The sequence below is a fragment of the Convolutriloba macropyga genome, chromosome 6 (assembly GCF_964194025.1).
Source record: "Convolutriloba macropyga chromosome 6, txConMacr16.3, whole genome shotgun sequence".
NCBI lineage: Eukaryota > Metazoa > Xenacoelomorpha > Acoela > Convolutidae > Convolutriloba > Convolutriloba macropyga.
This window is the reverse complement of record NC_134473.1, coordinates 22,746,031-22,768,900: the sequence shown is the minus strand read 5'-3', so window position 1 is coordinate 22,768,900 and position 22,870 is coordinate 22,746,031. Positions and strand designations below refer to the sequence as shown.

Genomic DNA, 22,870 nt, shown 5'->3' with positions numbered 1-22,870 from the left:
ATCATCATCATTTAGCCATGATTGTAGATCATTATTTATATTAATAGCAATAGGATTATTATTTCTCGGGGGTGATATATCCACCTTATCGGTGAATTTGCACAACAACTCCGTTGAACCGCTTCGTATATCATTATCTTTATCATTATCATTATCAATATCATTATCATTATCATTATCATTAACATTATCATCTGTGAAGCAGGTTCCCTGATTAACATTATCATTAGCATTATCATCAACCTTATCTTTACTACAACCTAAACAAAAACACTCATTATACATTCCTGGATATTTACATTGATTAACTAGAATATTCAAAGCATTGTTAATTCTAAATCCTCTATCAATAAGATAGATCATGTATAAACAATAAGCCCCACAATAAGATTCATCATATTGTTGTATTCTTTCATTAGAGCCTAGATTGACATACTCTTCTAAGAATAATGGAGGAGTTTCTATACCAAAACTATCAAAGTAATACACTGGACCACCTTCTCTTCTTATAACTAAAACCCAATGTGTACCTTCAGTTGGATGTAAATTTACAATAATGTTGGAGTTGGGTTCACTTATGTTATTTGGAGTCTGATCTCTCATTACAATTTCAATTGGTGTTAGACTTATATCTTTACCTATATCTTTTATTCTGATATCACTCATAGCACTATTATCAATATTAAAATTATTATTGAATTCCTCAAAAGTTAGGATAAGCATTTTCTTATAAATATTATTAATGTTTTATAACTCTAATTATTGCGAAGCATCGGTGGAACCGTTACACGGATGGTCGAAGACCCATAAGTCTAATTATAAGTTTAATTATAAGTCTAATTATAAGTCTAATTATGTCTATATTTATCTATGTTTTCATTTATAAAAATGGAGACAGGTAGCGTGGTTATAATTTTTATTTTCTTAATTATATTTTGTTTTATAGTATATGATTCAATACCGAGTAAATATGCAAAACTAGAAGAAAGCTTTGGTGGATTTATGAATAGGAGTCTAGTTAGATTTGAATATGAAAAGTCACCATTACACACTATTGCCTATGGTGGAACTGGTACGGGTAAAACATATTTTGTTAGACAATACTTAAAATTATACTCAGTCCAAAATCAAGATCCTCGAAGTGGTTACACCGATCAGGATCAAAATCAAAATCAAGATCTTAATCAAGATCAAGATCAAGATCAAAATCAAAATCAAGATCAAAATCAAGATCAAAAACAAAATCAAAATCAAGATCAAAATATAGTTATAGTGTGTAAAGATGACAGACTGGATAAATCCCGAGACTAATAAGTTTTATACTGGATTTAATAAATGTGATATGAATATGATCACAAAAAACAATATGCAAAAATTTCGAAATTGTGTAATAGTACTTGATGATATGGGTGATAAGTTAAATAAGGATATAGACTATTATTTTACTGAAGAAAGACATTATAATATTCAAATGATTGTAATGTGTCATAAACCAGCTCAAATAAATAATACAGCAAGAATGAGTTGTGATACTATTTATTTAACAACTTATAATGGATCTGATCTATTTAAAAACTTTAATGAGATATATAAATGTGAACATGACTTTAGTAAAATAATTAATGAGTTAAATAGTAACCATTATAATCGTACAGACGGAATGTCAGATGAACTTCGTTATGGTATAATTAAATATAATAAGAAAGAAAATACTTTTATTATTATTAATAGTAATAGAACAATGATATATGATTCAAGAGTTGGTTTCCTTGATTTAAAAGCTCTCAGTTTAAAAGATGAGTTAGGAAGAGAAGATATAAATAAACTTATAGCATATATGAAACCACTCATGATAAATGCAACAGATAGAAATACTATTAATCATGATAATTATCAATTCTACTTTAATAAACTTCTTACATTAAAAGGTATTAAAATACAGATTGATGTTTTAACTCAGGAAGTGGTTAAAGCAAATGGTCTTAGATTATTTTCAACTTTTTTAGGTATTATAAGTTCAGGTTTAATGATATATAATTTTATGAGTCCTGATATATCAGTAAGAAATGCCGGACATGTGGCAACTGCAGCGAGTACTATGTTGAATAGAACAAGTACGTTATTGAACTATGGATTTGGCAGAAATCAAGATCAAGATCAAGATCTGGAACATGAAAGGGAATTTACAGATGGAGAAACATGGTCGAAGACCCATCAGCGAAGCAGTTACATTCATAAATATACTGGGATTTTAAATAAAGAGGGACGAGAGAATTTAAACAGTCTATATGTAAATAATGAAGAATTTAGAAATGAAATTATAAATTATGTTAAAAATAAAATGCAATTAAACCTTGAAGCAATTTTAGATAAGAGATGTAAAACTAATAAACTCAATACGTTAGGAAATAAATATTTAGCAGAGTGTATCAAATCTAAAGATAATACTAAAGATGTAATTGAAATCTTGGGTAAATATGTTGGATCAGTGTAACTGCTTCGCAGATTAGAACAACTACTTCGCAGATCAGTGTAAGGACCTTCGGTTTTGTTACACCAACTGCTTGGCACGCCACGGATGAAGTCCGTTGGTTTACCACAGACAGAGTCTGGTCGCAGATATAATTGAAATTAGACCAATTATAAATGGTTATAAAATGTTTAGAGTGTAACTATAAATGTGGAAACATTGCTTGTTTAAAATATCATTATGAATCATGGCATAAAGATAAAATTGATAAATGTATATGTGGTAATATAACAATAAGTGCTATTTGTGCTACTGATTTTTCTCCATGGGGTTGTTATTTAAAAAATGAATCTAGTTCTGGTTCTGGTTCTAACTCAAGTTCCAGCTCTAGCTCTAACTCTAGTTCTGATTCTGGTTCTAGCTCTAGTTCTAGCTCTAGTTCTGGTTCTGACTCTAGTTATAACTCTAGTTCTAACTCAGACCCTAACCCTAACTCTATCTCAGTCCCTAACCTTAACCCTAACCCTAATCCTAACCCTAACTATAATTCAGAAGTATTAATCAGAAATTGTAATAAATGTAATTATATAAAACCACTAACTGATTTTGATGAGAGTAAGTATACATGTAGAAAATGTACTTCAACTAAAGTTAATTGTCCATATTGTGCTTCTGTTGTGAGATATGATGGGATACGAGCACATGTAAAGAAACAGCATCCAAATGTAGAATTAACTAAAGAATTTAGTAGAAATCTGCGAAGCAGTTTGGTAAGCCACGAACAAAGTTCGTTCACTGATCTAACTGAAAGATTAGTGAAACCACTTCATGTATCAACAGAGCTAGTTGGGGAACCAAGGCCGAAGGCCCTTCCCAGATATAATAATAATACCCAAACTGAGGAAATTTGTTCATGTAAATATTATAATTTTGTATCATTTCTTATTAATAATGGAATAAATATAGAAAAAGTAAAAGAAAATATAAATTTATTAAAAAGTATAGATAATTTGAAATAAAAGTATAAAAAATATAAAAATTTATAAAAATTTATAAAAAGAGGGAATCACTCCTTAAGAGTGAAAAAGAGCGATATTTTCTACTGGGGGATCACTCCGAATAAGAGTGAATCGCTCTTAAAGAGTGAAATGTAAATTTTGCTTTGATTTTTTAATTTTATATTTTTTTGTTTTTTTATTTTTCATTTTTTTAAAAATTTTTTAAATTTTTAATTTTTTTAATTTTTTGGAAAATTTTAAATTTTTTTAATTTTTTTAATTTTTAAAAATTTTTTTAAATTTTTTAAAATTTTTTTGAATTTTTTTAAATTATTTTTTAATTTTTTTTTTAATTTTTAAAAAATTTTTTTTAATTTTTTTTTTGATTTTTTTTTTCAATTTTTTTAAATTTTTTTTTTAATTTTTTTTTTTAAATTTTTTTTTAATTTTTTTTTTAATTTTTTTTTAATTTTTTTTTTTAATTTTTTAATTTTTTTTTTTTTTTAAGTTTTTTAATTTTTTTTTAAATTTTTTAATTTTTTTTAATCTTTTTTTAATTTTTTTTTTAATTTTTTTTTAAATTTTTTTTAAATTTTTTTTTTAATTTTTATAATTTTTAATTTTTTTATTTAAATTTTTTAATTTTTTATAACTTTTTGGAACTTTTTTTATTTTTTTATTTTTTTCAATTTTCAACCTATATCAATTTGAATCATTAGTGTGGGAGCTATTTACATTTGAAAATTTTCCCCGTGTATTAAGATTGCCTATAGAATATAAAATGTAGCCCTACTTCACCCTTTTGAGAAAGAACCTTCATTTTCACTCGCAATGTGTATCTTACCAATGTCTATCCACTCACAAAATTTGGTGTTGATATCTTTTTTAGTTTCTGAGTTATCGTCAAAAAATCGTATATTTTAGTCCTAATTTGGATATAGCTGAAACTGTGAAAATCTGTTATCTAGTTCATATTACCTTAAATGTTCTTGATTATTGATTGTGTACTCAAAACTCAGCTAGTATAGCGCTATTTGATCCGTTTCAATCATATTTGGTCATGTTACGTACATTTTTCTTACATTTGCCAGTATTAAATTTATTCAAGTAGTAGTGTTTCCTATACGAAAGATTGTATTTGAAAAATTGTACATCAATATTAATATTAAATAAAATTCTGAATAATCAATCACTCATTTATCATTTATGAAAATTGCAGTTCTGTCATGCACCTGGATTGTAGCTGGCTATCCTTCTGAACTTCTGCCAAAAACATTGTAAGGAACTTCTTCCATTCTGAGTAGTAGTCTGTTGAAACTAGGATCCTCGGATAGTTTTCACATGCTTGAGAGAAGTTGATATAACTCTGGATGGTAGAGTAGGAATATCCTTTATCGTTCAGCAGTTGTTTCCAAGGAATGACCTTATTGTTCTCTTGATGATTTTGTTTCACTTTCCCCCATATGAACCCTCTGTCAGAAATTGTCAGTAGATATAAACGATTCAGCTTTCCTTCCATGTTATTGACTGTGGTGAGATAAGACTCGAATTCACTAACATCGAATGAAGTCCTAAGTTTATCACGAAATGATAAATATTCTGGCACATTCACTTCAAACTTGTCGAGTGTTTCCTGATGCTCATATTATAGTAGATCTTTCTTGAACTTGGAGAGGAATAACTGGAAGAGTTCTGTTTTAGTTCGTTTTCCAGTCCCACTATCATGTTCAGCGGTGTTGTCAGGTATATATTTGTTCTCCTTGCAAAATGTAATCATTTGAGTTGTTAAATTAGTCAACTCGTTTAGATTTTCTTCAGATAAAGAAGTGCTTGATAAAGCTCCTGTTATCAAAGTCTCGTCAAACAAAGAAAATTGTTTAAAATTTTTCGCTAGCTTTTGTAAAGAAGAGAAATTCATAATTGATTCTATTTGGAGTATAATAATTGATATAATAATGATTCTATAATAATTGATATAATAATGATTGGAGTATAATAATGATTGGAGTATAATAATTGATATAATAATGACTCTATAATAATTGATATAATAATGATTGGAGTATAATAATTGATATAATAATGATTCTATAATAATTGATATAATAATGATTGGAGTATAATAATGATTCTATAATTGAAAGATTCACTGCTGTATTAATACTAAGAATAGCCAAAAATACCGTGGAGAATAAAGGTCCCCACATGGAGAATTATTCTAGAACATTCTTTATTCTAGAAAATTCTGACATGATTTTTAACTTAAAATTAGTTATCATTTCCCAAGTAATTACTTGTTTTAAAGTAAAATAATAATTAAATCCTTCTATTAAATTGAATGCTTTGTATAATTAATTAAAAATTATATAAAATTTTTAATAAATACTCTCTTTACTAGCTAATTTTTAAGGGTATCTTATATTCGAAATTTTCACTTGTTTGATTTCATTCTGTTAGTGGTGGTGGCTTTCTTTGTCAACGGTGGCGGCCATTTTAGCATGACATGCACTTTTCATTTTCATTATTTAACGAACTAATTATAGACTGAGCAAAGTGTGCGCGTAATAGAAAATGTCTTGTATTCCCGTATTTTGCTATTGTAGATATATAAAAGGTATTCAAATCAGCTGTATATAAGTAAAGACAACAGTATATAAATAAAGACAATGTAGCTGTAGACAACATCTAACGATACGGTTTCAATTCACTCAAACGATATAGTTCAATCAATATAGCAACGTATTATCGGCAACACGTATAGTCTGTCCCATAAAGGAAATAAGCGAACGTTCGAAAAACGCATGTATAAGCAGGTTGTTAATAACATATTAAAGTGGTGTTACATATTAAACGGTTAATAACATATTACAGTTAAGTATAGTGGTAAATATGTAGTAGTAGATAAAACAAGGAAACCAGCAAGCAGTAAAATTTGTTCCATTCGACGTGCGCGATTAGCGTTAGGAGAAAGGGACAAATTTTGCTGGTGGCTGGTTTCCTGTGATAGTGTTAGGAAATAAAACAAAATTTTAGTGGTGTTTCATTTCCCTGTTTTTCCACTACTCTTGTGGGTTCTGCGTTTTGCATTTCATAGTTAAATGAATTGATCAAGTTTTTGTACTGTTGATGATGTGTATCAGAGATATCAATATTAAAGTCACCACAAATAATAGTTTCTTCTTTCATCGCGTTTATATTGAACAGTAAACTTTCAAAAGTCTCAAAAAAAGTTTGAATTTTTCAGAGGGAGGCCTATATAGAACACAGAAATTTATTCGCTTCTTTCCGCTTTCTATGGTTGAAAGTAGGTGCTCCAGAGTTACTTCAAAAAAGAAGTTGGATATTAGCTAGAAGAAATTATATAACTAGAGTTCAAGAATTACGTCATTAAATGGCCACCAAAAAATCATTGCGATATCCTAGCAATCATCTTAATATTTTTCGGTTTACTTGGCCTCATTTTCAAAATTCGGCTTGCTTGACCGCCACCCACCATGACAAAGCAATTCATGACACATTTATTACCCCCGCCAGCTCACCTGTGTCAATGAGGTCCTCCACCACCAAGACAGTCTTGCCCTCCAGTGACTCAAGTACATCTCCCCCGATGATGTTGACTTTGCCAGTGGACTGGTCATTCATGTAGCTCTTTACTCGGATGAAGTCCACACTCACTGACGCTATCAGACCAATGCTGCAAATGAAAAGAGATTTATTCATGCTGACAATTAAATTTCTCATTAAAAGGAAAAAAATAACGAATTGATTATTGCACACTTTGAAATTTCATTCCTCAAGTCAAAGCAAGTAAACTATTTGACAATAAAATACAATATATGCCATTAGAATTAAATTTAGAAAATTAATACTCAATTTGAGGCTCGCAAACAAAATTATCTAACTTATTGTCATTAGATCAATTTTCGATAGGACGTTGGCAAAAATATGGCGAGCTTGTTACCATTAGGCGCTACATGACACATGCAAGAATCAAAGTCACTTCAAGAGAGCATTGATGTTCAGTTGCTTTCAAAGTAATCACGACCCACGTCATCGTAGATAAAGCGATTACACGAACTATTGATCATAAACCTACCGCTAAAAGCTCTTATGTTAAATACCATGCCTTGATAAATACTGTAATTCCCCATCTACAGCGATAAAGACTTTGTAGGTGAACATTCTACCCTATACCCTATACTTTACGTAAACATTTACACTATTTAGTGTTTATTTTTCCTGAAGTCGTAAAGTCGGAACTATTATGTCACCTTCCTTAGTGCTGTTTATGACGCTCAGTTGCATAATACACTATGGTACCAAAACCTACGTACACCTGAATATTTTTTAAAAAGCAATACAAACATCAAATAATAACATTTTGAGTTCAAATTTGCTCTCTAGTAACGCGTCATCACACCTTTAGCTTTTTTACCGTCTAGTAAACGGTTTGTATAGTTTTCATACAAGTTTATCAAGACGTCTGCGTCAATTTCATTCCAAATTTCGTACACTTTTTCTTCTAAATTTTCCCAAAAAAACTGTCTCTTTTCGTAATCGCTGCTTAAAAATCCGACATCTCGTAGCGTAACAAAATGGCAAACGGTGAAAGAACAAAGCGGTTTAACCAGCTTTTCTGTTTAAGCGGAGAAAGTGAGAATGAAATTTCTCACTAATACTTTAAATTTCACACCTTTTTTTCACGCCTTAGCACAAATCATGCTTATGAAGCACGAATCACGCTTTAAAAGCAGAAATCTTGCTGTGCGTAGCTTTTTGGTACCATACTGTATGTGTTGTGATACAGCACGCTAGAAATTGAAAAATAGCAGTGCCTGGTGGTGTTTAAGTTTATGCTGATTAAGATGGGGAATAGATCCGTACATTATTTATAGCAATCATTATGTGTAAACAGAGGCTACTTACCTCCTGATAAGTCGAGTAATACAATCCATGAGATCAGAGAAGAACTTGTAGCCTCCCTTGAGGATACAAAGAACATGTAGGCGAGGGTGGTTCAAGGCAGTGTGGTGCTTCGAGTTGGCTACCTGCACAAAACTTATGTCAATTTCCATTGATAAATAGAAGTTTACATGGAGCAGTCAGGTTCTGGATAGTTGAGAAAACATGACACTATGGCAGGAGTGAGAAAACATGGCACTGACAAAGTTCTTCAAAAATTTGAGACATTTACTTAAGTTTTCTCAATTCTCAAGAACCTCTTCTCCGTTTTCGGAGACACCTCTTTTCTCCGTTTCAAACTACGTTGAGCTTTGAATGAACATAAGTTTCAAAAACCAAGTAAAACAAAAACTAGAACAAAGTCTAGAACTCTCGAGCGGTTACAACAAATAGAACAAAACCCACAACTTTCAACATCTGATATCCATTGAACAATAGGTACGAGATAAGAATATAACCGATGAAAAACGATAATGTAATACACCTGTTGTTGGCGTCATTACCTGTTCCCAAGTGAGTCTGGGAGTGACAACATCTGTCTGAGGCGTTGATTCCAGTTCGAACACATCAGTCACTATGTCCTGAGCTAGTCTCTCTATTCTGTCCACAATCAGTCCATGTGGAAGCATCACCTGCAAACAAGACCAGTTGACTTGATCAAAACTTTTAAATTTATGCCCCTCTATCTTTGAATGAATTGTCAAAACACCCTTAAACCTTCTGAAAATGTTCCTGTTGCGATAGTCTATGAACGAAAACATCAGAAAAATATTTTTACGTAAGGGAGCAGCACTGCACAAACCAATGATCTCTAGCCATAATACAAAAAAAAAACAAAAGACAATTGTTTCATAAAATGAACATTTCTAATCTTTAATTTCGATAGTATTTGCTTTTAACCGAATTTTAGGGAAGCAACAAAATTTTGCACCAATTGATTTTATATAGGATTTTATATAGCTAAGGAGATATTAAATCATAGATGATGGTGTACCTTTTCCACGAATCCCTGATACTGTTTAGGGAAGCTGAATTGGCTGATTTCCCAGGATGAGGAATCTTCCACATCAATGTAGCTGCTTCCTGCGCCCTTTTTGCCCACTCCGTTAACTGTCGGGCTCACAGGCAAATTTTTGTCAACTGAGGAGGTCATAACGACACACCTGAAAATATATAAGTTGAGGCTGAAAATAAATTATAGAATGTTACAAAACATTGCATAATGATTTTGTTGACAGTTCGAAGCTTTCTTTCAGGTGTACCTTGAACACGTACAAAAATGAAACCGTATGTTGAAAAAAATACAACCAAGCAAAACGGTACGTGAGGCAATTCGAGTTGGTCATTTTGTCTTATTTCTTCAACTTTTACTGCTTAGGTGAAAAGAGGTTTCGTTCGCCCAAATTTTGCACACGATCCAAGGGTACATTAAGCAATCTCTTGCCGAACACTTACAACAATTGGCAAACATTTTCTCCCGAAAACGGTCCTCGTTTTACGGCAAGTCCCCCGATCAGCTGAAACTGCTGAATTAACATATACTAGAGTACACAATTAGGTCAATTTATGGCAAGACGAATGAAGGTAACATTAACTGGTATCTAAATAATACTTCCTAAGTGAAACAACACTAAATGAGTACAAAATAAACACAATACGTAATTAGTACACTGAAATTAGCCAGTGGAAGAACCCTCCAATCCACTTTAGATCAATAGCTTCTGAACATTTATTTATTTATTCACAATAGAGAGGAAAAATCTCATCTTCAACATATTTTAGTCCGTATTTAACAAAGTCATATTTCATGCTAAATAAACGGGCAAGTTTTTAAAATTATTCTCAATTTGTTCAATTGGTCACATTAAACTTACGTTATTTCCGTAGTTATATTTTTTGAAACGTCCGACATGGTTCCTACAAGCATAGTTTCAATTAAGTCACATTGTGTTTTCTGGTTCACACAATTTTCAAATAACAGCATTGGATAAACTAGCATTAGATAAACTAGAATTGGATAAAGACTGCCTGTCTCTCACCAAGTCGTTTTCTTAATTGTTCCCACTTTTTAAAAAGGAAAACTTGCCGGTAGTCCTTTATTTTGTCTAAACCATTTTCGACTTGTTTTTGGGCAACACGGACAAACATAAATGTATCATTTTAAAGCTTTTCGTTTAGAATTGCACTCAGAAGTGAAACTTTCAAAACTCAAATTTGAGCCATTTTGGCCAAATTCTTCGCTGATTTAGACCGTTTAGTGCACCTTTCTGCTTTTATATTAAATTTAATTTTCAACAACGTTTTCTTTCATCTGAGTTTGCTCCGCCGAAATGAAGAATTACAAACATCTGGTCCCCAAATCAAGAGTAAATCAAAAGGAAGCCAATTTGGCAGAACATCTACGCAAATTGCAGAAGAAACGATAAGTCCGCAATAACTTTGGTCATGCAAAAAGCATTACTGATCACTTTTGATTTTCACAGACATTCAATGTCATACGTCAGTTGATCTACGATCTGTTTGCGCTGTCCATTTTGAACCCGCAAAAGTAATCAAATTGAGACTATTAAATTTCACCAATTAACACGTTTTTGATTCTGTATGAACTCAATTTCTCATGTGCGATTGAAGCATCACAGTCTCTGAAAATTAGAGAAAAATGTGATTCAAAAATGCTCCCCACATCAACTTACGACTTTGCTGGAACTTAGGTGCACTGTCCATTTAAAACGAGTGTTATTAATACTCTTAATTTCCTCGTGCTCCACCGACCAGTTTAGTCCGTTTCATTCGGTTAAAAAATGTCCCGACGAAAAATCACAGGACGTCATCCCAAGTGTCATGTAACAATTGCTACGAGAAAACAATAAGAAAACTATCATAGTCATAGATTCCCCGTCCAAAAACAGAGCATACAGCATGATTTTAACTTCAATTACACCGTTGAATTTTTGAACCAAAGCCGCAATGATTGAATGTAGCTCTATCACAATTAAAAAAGTGCTGGACATCAAGGCTTTCTTTCGTCTGACTTTTCATTGCTAAATACCTTTAGAAAGTTTACCAAAAGTCACTGATGAAAAACTAAAAGAACAGACTATCATCTTAAGACTACACTCATTCACAAACTAACAACGCATTAAATGAGGCTAGAATTAATAGAAATTATTGTCAAGAAATTATTAGAAAGGTAGGCCCAAATTTGAGAATCCGAAGACTTCCCAGTGAAACGAAACTTGATACACCTTGCCATGTCATGAAAGATCTTGAAAACTCTTGAAAAACTTAGCAATGCGCTTGCAAAATTTGCAACTTGACGAAATCTCATCAATACATGTCAAGAAGTTCTCTTGGCGTAACTTGCTAAGATCTTGATAAATTTTGATACAAAGAAAAACAGTTTTTGTACCATATATAATAAGAAAAAACATTTTTCGAATCAAATTTACGGTTTAAAATTGGGGCAAAGCGTATCGACAATAGTTTTGGACACTCTTTATATAGCAAATGTTTCAAAGAAAAACAACATCAGAAAAACTCATTTAAACTCATTTGAACTCTAGTTCTTAAATTTGCTTTCCTTTGTCTTGTTTTAATGTTTCGTGTCTTATTTTGTTCTTTTTCGGAAAACTGTAAATGTGCAGTAAATTTTACAGCGTGAGATCAGTACTCCAATAACTCATTTCAGTAACTCCGCACTTCTGTTCCCCAGCCCGGAATAAAAAAAGGAGGAGCGAAGAACCCCACATATCATACTCGAAAATCTCAACCTCGATGTTTCTTAATCGAGTAGTTCTTGCATAATCTTATTAACTCTTGTTTTCAGATCCCTAAAAACTTAACAAATCTTGCTAAGATCTTAAAAATTCTTTCTTGTTTATCTTATCAAGATCTTATTTCTTGAATTTCTTGCAGAGATCTTACATGTCCGTATATATATTGACGTTTTCTTACCAGGAATCTTACCAAGATCAAGATTTGTCAAGTTTTAAAAAGATTCTAATCAAGATGTTCCAATTTTCATTTCACTTGTTTACTATAGTCTTTTCAAGACTTAACCGGATGAACAATTTTGAAAAGAACAAATTTTACAAACAACCAACCTGAATATATTCCAGTTCCAAAGTGAAGTATCTCAATTTCAAAACTTTCCGAAATCAGTTGTCTAAAAACACTTTTGACCAATCAACTGGAGCCGAAACAATGTTTGTGGAACCAAATATTTGGCTTGCTTCCAATTGTTTAATAGACAAATCGTAAGATAATAATGCATAATCGAATCGAATAAATCGGATGATTATTTTTGATCAAACAAAAATGCATTTTTCGACCTCGATGTCTAATTATTAGCTCAATAACCGAGTTCAATGGTATTTAAAATTAAATCTCATGGTCACTATCAGTCAACTTTGCAATAATGATGGCCTAAAAACCAGTCAAACTGACTAAAGCTGGTCAATTACCATCATAAGATGGTGCCTTTTAGAGATAATGATTTGACCTAATTGTTGTAGGACTTGTCCAAAACTCAATTGCCGGCAATTGTGAACACAAGTGTTCTAAATATGAGTAAAGTGAAAACGTTAAAATTAACATTGAAAGCACATTGCCAAATAATAACCGGAAACTCAGTGCTGTCATAACAATAGGGGCCGAAAGTACAGATACACAACACTTGAGTGTATTGTTTCAAGTTAGCAATGAAGTATCCACTTGAGTTTTCTTTAACATTGAAACTTCAAAAACGAGAGCGCAACTCAGGTCACTTTACTAAGCGACGAAAATCAATTACGATCAAAAGCTTTCAGCTGCGTTTTGCCCTCAACTGAGGGCAGGTGCTGAAATCAGGTTTTTGAGTGGCAGAATTCGTCGAACAAAATAGACGAACTATACATTGCCGGAAAACAACAGAAATCGGATTAGACAGAAATGATCGAGATACAGCAAGTTTCTCAAAACAATAAGCCTGTTGAAGTTTCATGCAAATATAAGAATGAAAAAAATGGAAATAAACTCAAAATAGCAGAAAAATGAAAAAAACTATTTCAATATGTGCTGCACAATTCACTATGAATAAATGAACTAAAACCGTTCAAACGAACAAATTATAAGGAAAGAGAGCAATCAAAAAATATCGCCGATTCCCGAAAAGCTCTCAGAGAAAATTTTGTAGTGAAATTTATTCAAAATACTTTTCACTAACGAACTATTTCGATCACCAAATCTATATGTATATGAAAATCAATCGAAAAAATGTTTATCAAAACCCCACAAAATTAACGTGAAATACTTGAATTACTGCTTGTCCCATAAATCCTGAATATGAAAGTCAGGTCAGCAATACCAAATTTATGAATCAGATGAATCAGCTTTGAAAAAGATTTCACTGTCAATCAACTCAATTTATAGACATTGCCGCGCTAGGATATAAATGATATTTAGATTAATGGCCTAAATAAAGCCTACATTTTCCTCTAGAACCTTAGTTCGAGCATTAAAAAATAGGTCTCAGATTGCCAAAAATATCTGCGATAGCTTTTTAGACCTACTGTCTGATAACGACCATAAAAACATACCGAAGGAGAAAAGTCCTTTTTATATTTTTTATTAGCGGAAGTTTCATTACTTCTGTTGTTTCTATTAGTTGCCCTCAATTGACATTCAATTAAAGTGACATATACTCAGTTGAGCTCATCTTTTTTAATTAAAGCTAGCAAAAATCACATGTGACCAAAAACAGTCAGGTAAACCAACAGAAAACTCGCTCCAATAAAGAAAAATGACGCCACAACACCGATTCAATCAAAATAGCATGAATGAATGAACAAAAAGCAGACTTGGAGTCAGTCATATGATCATAACCAAAATCTTGACGAAATAAAAACACAGATGGTAAAATTCTTGAGCTGAGTCGAAGCGTCTCTAATTCTCGAAAAGCAAACCAAGCCTTCGAACTTGTGGGAGAACATCTAAATATAATGAATACCAATTTCATTAATGAATTAGTTGAACAAAAAAAAGAAAAACTTATATTTGCAGAGGGTCACATGATACTGCAACTAAAAATTCCAGAAACCATAACTGCCAGAAAAACAAATAAGCCAAATTGGACAAAACAACGGCCAAAAACAGCTGGATGCACCATTCTGTCAAAACGCCTGCACTATTCTAAGTTTACAAAGCAGTTTCATTCGTTTTTGCTTTTAGGTTAAAACGCCACCTAAACACAGTGTTTTCGTAAACAAGTTGGAGTAGTAAAAAAACAACAGAAGGTCAATCAATAGCTCAGATCAGTTATCTCAGCTATTAATAAACTACATACACAAAACTCCAGACACGCTGCTGTCTTATAAGCGCAACATTGTGGAGAAAAATCAATACTCTTTTGGATTCTTAAAAGATCCAATATCAATAGCCTCAGCAATCGCTTTGTCTCATTTATTGCAGACCAAGCATCTTAAAAGTAGTTTCAGATAGCTTAAATCAATATTCTTGGCCAAAAGAAGAAAAGGTTTTAACAATCTGAACAATTTTAGTCGTCAGAACTAATAAATCCCCCTATGTCTGGAAATATAAATCATGTAGCTTAGCCTTCCTTTAATACAAAAAATTTGACACATGATCTTAACCAAAATCTGACAATAAGAAAGTTAACTCCCATAAAGCTTCTTTTCTGGTGTTGTAATAATAGTGATTACACTTGTAATAATTATGATTGAACTTCTATACGGACACTGAGCTCACTACAAATGAGACCAACTATAGCTTAAAACTTCAAAATCATTCAGAGCAACAAAGATATCAACAACACTAATCTATTAGACTAATTAGGCCAATTCAAATCTTATTTAGGTCAACTATATGTCAACAGGTTTTCCAAATGGAGCCAAAATCTTTGTCAGTCATTGAGATTGATATAAATTTCATCTAAAACCTTCACACACCTCGGGAAGAACATATTTGCGCATCCCAATATTAATTTCCAAGCAAAAACGGCAAAATTCAAGCACATACACATCAGACTTAGTGTTGCCAAGTTAAAAATGACAGACATAACATAACACACAATTTAGCAGATTGTACAATTGTAAAGAATTGTACAGATGAATTAATATAGTTCAACATTAAAGCCAAAGTAGAAAACATAGCAGGACAAGTCCTGACCTCAGAATTTTCATTGACAAAATACAAAATAGACCTGAAAATGTCAAGGGATGGGCTTGGAAAACCATTTAGAAAAATCCATTAAAAATCGAAAAACAGTAATAAAAAGTTATACTCAAATTGCCGCATGTGAACTAAATACCACTAGCGAGATCGGCTTTTTTATATACCGTTTTCTCATTTACCTTCAAAATTAGAGTCCACAAAAATTTACCTTCAAAATTTTACCTTCAAAATTTTATACCACAAAAGCACTTGCCTTTTCTTGTTTCGACAGGACCTAAATCATCACACCAGCTTGACTTCAAAAATCATCAACTGTGTGAAGATATCTTCAAATAAAACAGCGATCCGATACAACTGAAATTCTTTGACATTTAAAAAACTGAGATTTAGCACCAAACAGTGAAATATTAGAAGTTAGTACAGAAAAACAACTCCAAATTCAAAAATTACCTGTACTTGCCACATGCAACTAAAAGTGATATCAGGAACCCCTGTTAATTGGTTGATTAGTTCTGCGCTGAGATAGCAAATCGAGTTTAAAACTACCTTCTTGTCGTATATGTCAGCCACGTTCGTTCAGAAAAGGAGTTCAAACACACTAACAGTTGTAAAAACATATCATACTATTACAAAAATTTATGGCTATGGAAACTTCCCACTTTGGTATGAAATTAATGGAACGAAAAATCTAGCTGTAACTTTCTTAGAAATTTCAGCTGCGTTCTAGAAGAGCTTCCGTTTAACCAAAGTGCCATTACATTAAACAAACAAATTATTACTTGGCAGCAGAATAATTCGATTGAGGTTTCTCAATACCAAATTCACAACAACACTTTGGATAAAGTTACCTAATCACCCCCCTCGTATACAGATGTTCTACACGTCCGCCGAAGTATTTTGTAGAATTAGCGAGAATGGGTAAGTTCTGAAAAGACGAAACGATTTCAAAATAACAAGCAGCTCTGTAAAAGCAAGCTATATAAATTTCATCTAAAACCTTCACAAACCTCGGGAAGAACATATTAGCGCATCCCAATATTAATTTCAATTATGCATTTAACAATAACTACTGATTTGTAAACAATCCTGAATCACTTGAAAATTCTCCAAAAAATAAACAAAATGAGCGCAATGCAATGGCCAGAAATATTGAGCAAAACTGCTAAATCCTTATATAAATAGAAGTTTAATGCGTTTTGTTCGGAAATTTACTTGTTTTCTACTTCTTCCGCGGTGGGCAACAACAAATACATCGAGTCTTCTGTTCAACTTCAATGAAAAAAATGTAGTGGTAGTAGAAGAAATGGCTTCACGCAAGATCTTAAGCAATTTTTTGATGGTCGACGGTTACCCTTTTTCCGATTCAGTCCATTAATACCGAGAAAATTTGGATTTAGAATTGATTCATCTAATTGCGTATTATAGTGAGCCTTTCACTCATTGCAAGCTGTCGACGTCACCCCTTTTAACAACCAAGGGGCAGCTGAACCAAAAAGAATTAAAATGAGTTGCTTGTTAATCCATCTTGATTAAAAGTTTGATGGAAACGGTTTTCAGGAGGACAATGCCTTAAACTTTTTGGATCAAAAACAAAATTATCATCTCATAATAGAATGTTCGCCAAGAGCAATGCGCGGCAGGCAGCTTTTCGGTTAAAAATAGCTGAACCAAGTGATAAATCAGGCTGCTAAAGTTGATATACGCGATTACCTCGGGGTTGCGTCTCAATTTTGAACCGCATACAGAATAGCAGAACAGTAATTCGAACAAACTTTGAAAGCGATTAGAAACGATGCTGAAGTTTTAAAAAGTAACCAGTTCAACGTCAATTAATCAAATTAGTAGTTATCTTATACATGTTACATCAATTTTTCGTCCTAAGTGAGGTGATCTAATTATTTCTTCTTTTTAGGAAACAACTCGTTCAGCTTCGGAATCTGAATGTCGAACTCCCCATCCTCATCCCCTTCGTCGTGATGATCATGAGCGCCTTTGAGAGCTTTCTCTTCCTCATAGGCTTCGCGCGAAACTTCAGGAAAAGCTGCATGGATTTCATCATTCGTCATTAGAGTGAGGCATTTCAATTTAGTATATTGTTCTGCTTGTTTTCGCAACGATGAGGATCGAGTGTCGCCTTCGGTCTTAAAATCATTGAATGTTTTCATGTACTCTTGTTTAAGCTGTTCTATTTCACCCGCCATCGTGTTTGCTGGTCGAGACACCTTGACAGCTTCCATCGTCTTTTTAATTTCGTCGATGAGAGGTTGCTTGTTTGCACCCAGGACCTTTTTGTAATGATCCCAGTCTGGCGTTCGTTGTTTTTCGGGAAGAGAATCTACCTTGGCAGCCAGAGTTTCGGATTTAGAGCGGAAAGCATTGAAGGCTGCTTTCTGCTCTGGCGCCACAATATCAGCCATTTTTGACCAATTCACTCGAACGGTAGCTCGTGCCATTTCGTCTTAAAAGTCTTAACAGCTGTGATGGACATAACTTGGTTACAAAGTAGCGACACCACATCTAAGAGTACAGAGGGCTTTTGGATCTTTTCCGTTTGTTTTCCTTTTTTTACATCGTAACATGCTATATAACCACACAATTTCTAAGTGGGAGAGCATAAAAACCAACGGGGGCAAAAAGAGCACAGATTTAATAACTTTTGAAACAAATCAAACATCGTCGACAGAATGCAACACAAGCCCTGAAATAACTGCCTGGAGTCCACTAGTAACAAAATGGCAGAGATTTAGGTTTCTGTGAGTTTCACTTTGGTGTTTCGTCAGTTTCGATTACTTTCTATTGATACAATTTTTCAGGGAGGTTAATGCTTTAACTAGATCACCATAGATACAAAATCAAACTGAAACTCAAATTGTAATTCTTAGGACCTTGTTGAACTCTTGAAAATTTCGGCTATCATATTCTGCAACATAGACCGACTTTCAATCAATAAAAAACCTGCTGACAAAAGTCTAAATATATCAAGACTATATCAAGACAGATTACTACACAGGAATCTGAACTGGAATTAATGGCTCGGAACATCATTTAGAGCCCTCATAATCCAAGTGAGGTAATTTGAAACGACAACGCAAGCAGCGTGAAAACTGACTCTCATTACAAACAACCTGTTACTAGAACCTAAGAAATAAATACAAATAAAAGCTTAGAGAATTGCCTCTCATTCGAAAAATAACACCTTCTCATTGTGAGGTGTAATTTAAAGTGTTGAAGTTTTTCAGGTTCTCTGCTTAAAGTAATTGCTTACAACCAAGATAGAAAACGAAATTTCATAAGTATATGCTCAAAAAAAGATGCATCAACCACAAATATAGTAAATTGTTGTATAGCTTAATTGTTAAGATAAACGGCACTTCTATAATGCTTTTGAAAATAACATTCCACTCCCTCGAGTTATATCAGAATGAATTCCTTCAGCAATTATTGACAATTCATCATGATACAATATAAACAATATAGACAATTCATCATGCCACTCTAGAACTGAAAAGGCTAGAACCCGAAAACCAGAACTGAAAAGGCTAGAAATGATTTCTTTTTCCGTACATGCAGACTAGCAAATCGAATAGAAAAATACATTGAATTTAATACGAAAAAAGGCCTTAAAAATCGAGTTTTAAATTTCATGTGGAAGTTTGTAAACGAGCGATTCGACGAAAATAACATCTGTAGCTGGCATCTATGCTGTGACTGTCAGATCTGCAGAAATAATAGGACAATTTTCTAAGAAGACGACTGGGACGAAAATCCCCTCAGTGAAAACTGTAAATCCCCAACAACAACAACAACAACAACAACAACTCTATTCCACTCCTCTAACTGCTGACTATACCATTGATTACCATATTCAATATTATTGATTGTTGTTGTTGTTGGGGATTTACAGCTGTGCTGAAGGGCTTAAAGTCCCCGTCATCAAATTAAAATAATGTCCAATAGATTCTACAGTTTTGACAATCGCAGAACAATTGCCAAGTGCAAATATTTCGCTCAGAAAATTTCTTCTCGAAAAAATTCCACATTGTACGTAATATTCGGTATTTCAGTCCAAATGGTTCCCTTAAGTTTATTAAATTTTCTAGGCGGTTTGCAATTCGAGTCCTCGTCATTTTAAAATTTCGTTGTTCCTTGTTTCTTTCGTATGTACTTCTGGTAGCTCGATGCAGCTATTCTCTTCATTCAAAGCTTTTGAAACCAGCAATAGATCGTTAAGCTGGATAAACAATGGTAATGGCAATATGTTTGATAGTCGAAGCTGGCTTTTGTATTATGTATCTTTATTTCCCGTTATCCATTTGACTACCTTTTTTTTGAAACTTTTTCCAGAATTTGAATTTCAGTTCTTCGTGCAGTCAAGCACGTGAAACCATACAGCAATACCCGCAAAATTAAGGATTTATACAATCCCAATTTCACAAATGTGTTTACTTTAGTTGCAACATTTCCCATAAGCATGTACAGAACTTTATTTGCTTACTTCATTCTTTCTTCAATATGTAGTTTTCAAGATACATCAGCCGCCACGTGAATACCAAGATCTTTGACAGTCGTGGATTTTGCCAAATCTTTTCCCATCAATTTGTACTCTTGGTCTCTACATCTGAAGTTCCGATACGCACACTTGTCTATTGCCAGCTCCATTTTATTTTGGATTATCCAGTTCTCAATCCCATGTAGATCATCTTGGACTTCCCAGTAGCTTCTTTGTACAGCCAAAATTTTAAGATTATCAGCGAAGATAAAGGGCTCAGAAAACATCAGGACATCTGGAAGATCGTTAATAAATATACAGAACAACAGTATAGGGCCTAGGAGTGGCCACGGTGGTACCCCGCTTGTTATATCGAGTATCTTGGAACTGTTATTGTCCACACGCACATTTTGTCGTCGATCACTCAAGTAGTCGATTAAAATTTCGAGCAAACATCCTCCAACTCCAATGTCAATCAATTTTTGAATTAACTCATAGCGTGGTACTTTGTCAAAAGCTTTTGTGATGTGAGTGTAGAAAGCAATAATCTCCGATTGATTACCAATATAGTATATTGATTACCAATATAGTATATTTATTACCAATATAGTGATTACCATTATATATATTATTGATTACTACATTGATTAATCCAATATGTTACTGATTACCAATATTCATATATTGATTACCAATATAGTGCACAAACACCGTGACAACTTACGGAAGCTCATTCAGCGAAAAAGATCGAAGAAGAATAAGAAGGACAGCAGACAGAGAAGGCGACAAGAATTGAGTAAAGAGGAACTAGACGAGAGAGATTAACGTGAGTTTCATATGATTTCTTTTCTTCTAAAGCGCCTAGGGCAGATACTTTGTTGTCTCGCAGTTGTCTGAGGAAAGTTAGGTTTTTATTTTGTTTGTTTTTCACCGCGCCTCAAGTAGATACTTTGTTGTCTCGTAGGTGCTGGCGAAAAACAAATTCCTTCACCTGCCTTCTCGCCTAAAACAAATTAAACTCCATTGTTCCAATTCATATCAAGATAACGTTTAACAAGCTTACAACACTTGTTTGGAAATCCCTGTCGTTAACCTAAATACTAATACTTGCTTTCTTATAAGGAAAGATATTATGTCAAACATAGATCACGCTGCGAGAAAAAAACTTGAATCCCTATTGAAGGACTATTGTCCGACGATTGGTGAATTGATTGAAGATGTGAGCACTGTCAATGAACATCTACATAAAGTCTTGGTCATTTCCATCTTCCACGATTTATTAACCCAACATAAAACCACACGTAAGCTGGTCAACGAACTGCCAAACTTTGATGACATCATGGAAACCGTACATGCAGTAGTCAAAGAAAGCTTAGCTAATTGCTCCAAAATGAATGAGCAGCTGAAAAATTTTGTAACTGAAGGCGTTAAGGATATTCATACAGAGAAATTATGTGCGCTCAAAAAATTGAGGTTTACCAGTAGAGCGCCAGATCAGGTCATTTTAAACCAAATTCGCATCAGCGGTTTCCTGAAGCCAACGCCAGTTCAAATGAAGAACTGCTCAACGCGGAGCAGAATCCGGCTGATAAATTAATTCTTTTCCTTGGTTTACAAACAAATGTGCAAAACATTAGGTGGCTAGGGAAGCAAATTTCAAATCGGAAGCAGCCAAGAACCATGTTGGTAACTGTAAGCAGTCCATGGGAAATGAAAAAATTTCTCGCAAAAGGACGGATGTAGGGCGATTAAGAATTTCCTGTCTTTCCGTCAAGAGCTCTGAACCAAGACGAAATCCTGGTCACGCTACTCAAAAGGCGTGCCCTAATAGCCTGTAGAGCTTCAAAACTGGACATCCGTATTAAAAACCCACAGCTATACTTTAAGTGTCAAAAAGAGAAAAGAACTGGTTTGAACGAGCGAAGAAGAAAATGCATCGAAACTGCCGCGTAATCAAAATTGACTACAAAAAACTCTTAGCTGCTTAGTTTTCAATACAAGAAGCCTCCTAAATTTAGGTAGCCGAAGAAAGTTTGCTGTCGCTGCTGAATCGTCTGCTTATGACATCATGGTTTTAATTGAAACTTGATTGACAGCTGACATCAGCGATAGTGAACTTTTCCTGCAAAATTATCAGCTTTACAGAAGCGAAAGAAATGCATATCTGAAGAGCAAACATGGAGGTGTAAAGATTGGCATGTGGAGCAACCCTACTTCTTTCCCAATTGATGTTAAAAATCTGAACGATGAACTAACGTCTGCGTTCGTAGGTTCGCTCATAACTGTTAATGACGTAAAGGTACTTATTTTGTTTCTGTATAACCATCCTATTAACAGCAAATAACAAGTCACAATTGACGATTTCAACTCTTCTGCTTTCTAGACAACAATGAGTGGCGAGAGATAAAGGTCATATTAGTAGGAGATTTTAATCCTCCTTCTGTCAATTGGAAAAAACTAGAGTCATTCGACTTATATGAGAAACAACTGGTCGATCTATTTAATTGCAAAATTTTTATTCTCGTTGTTTTCTTTCCCCCCTCGCGGTAAAAACACACTTGATCAAATTTCTGTTAATGATGACAGCATAGTTATCGACGTCAAAGGCGAAAACTCTTCGCTCAAATTTTCTAGTTTATCTGATCAGATGCCTATAATATTAGATCTTGACCTGAGTCCTGCTAAAAACGAGAAAACCGAATTGCCCAGAATTTTTAGCTTCTGTACATACGATTACGTTGGATTAAAAGAAAATCTGAGATTTAACCCCTTTAATCATAT

General features: G+C 33.3%; 2 protein-coding genes across 2 annotated transcripts in view; both read right to left on the bottom strand.

Annotated features, from left to right (window-relative positions):
• Nucleotides 1-20,100, bottom strand: part of LOC142341575 (hypoxanthine-guanine phosphoribosyltransferase-like) — a 35,792-nt gene extending 15,692 nt beyond the window's left edge. The window contains exons 1-5 of the mRNA XM_075392622.1: nt 20,096-20,100; nt 9,425-9,593; nt 8,934-9,062; nt 8,395-8,516; nt 7,008-7,162 (exon numbers count right to left, since the gene is read on the bottom strand). Of these exons, the coding sequence (XP_075248737.1) occupies nt 7,008-7,162; nt 8,395-8,516; nt 8,934-9,062; nt 9,425-9,593; nt 20,096-20,100 (580 nt within the window). The remainder of the gene's footprint in view (nt 1-7,007; nt 7,163-8,394; nt 8,517-8,933; nt 9,063-9,424; nt 9,594-20,095) is intronic.
• Nucleotides 17,414-18,087, bottom strand: LOC142340871 (ATP synthase peripheral stalk subunit d, mitochondrial-like). Its single transcript, XM_075391626.1, has one exon. It carries the CDS (start codon nt 18,051-18,053, stop codon nt 17,496-17,498), a length of 558 nt encoding a protein of 185 aa, XP_075247741.1. The 5' UTR covers nt 18,054-18,087; the 3' UTR covers nt 17,414-17,495.
• Nucleotides 20,101-22,870: the final 2,770 nt, after the last annotated feature.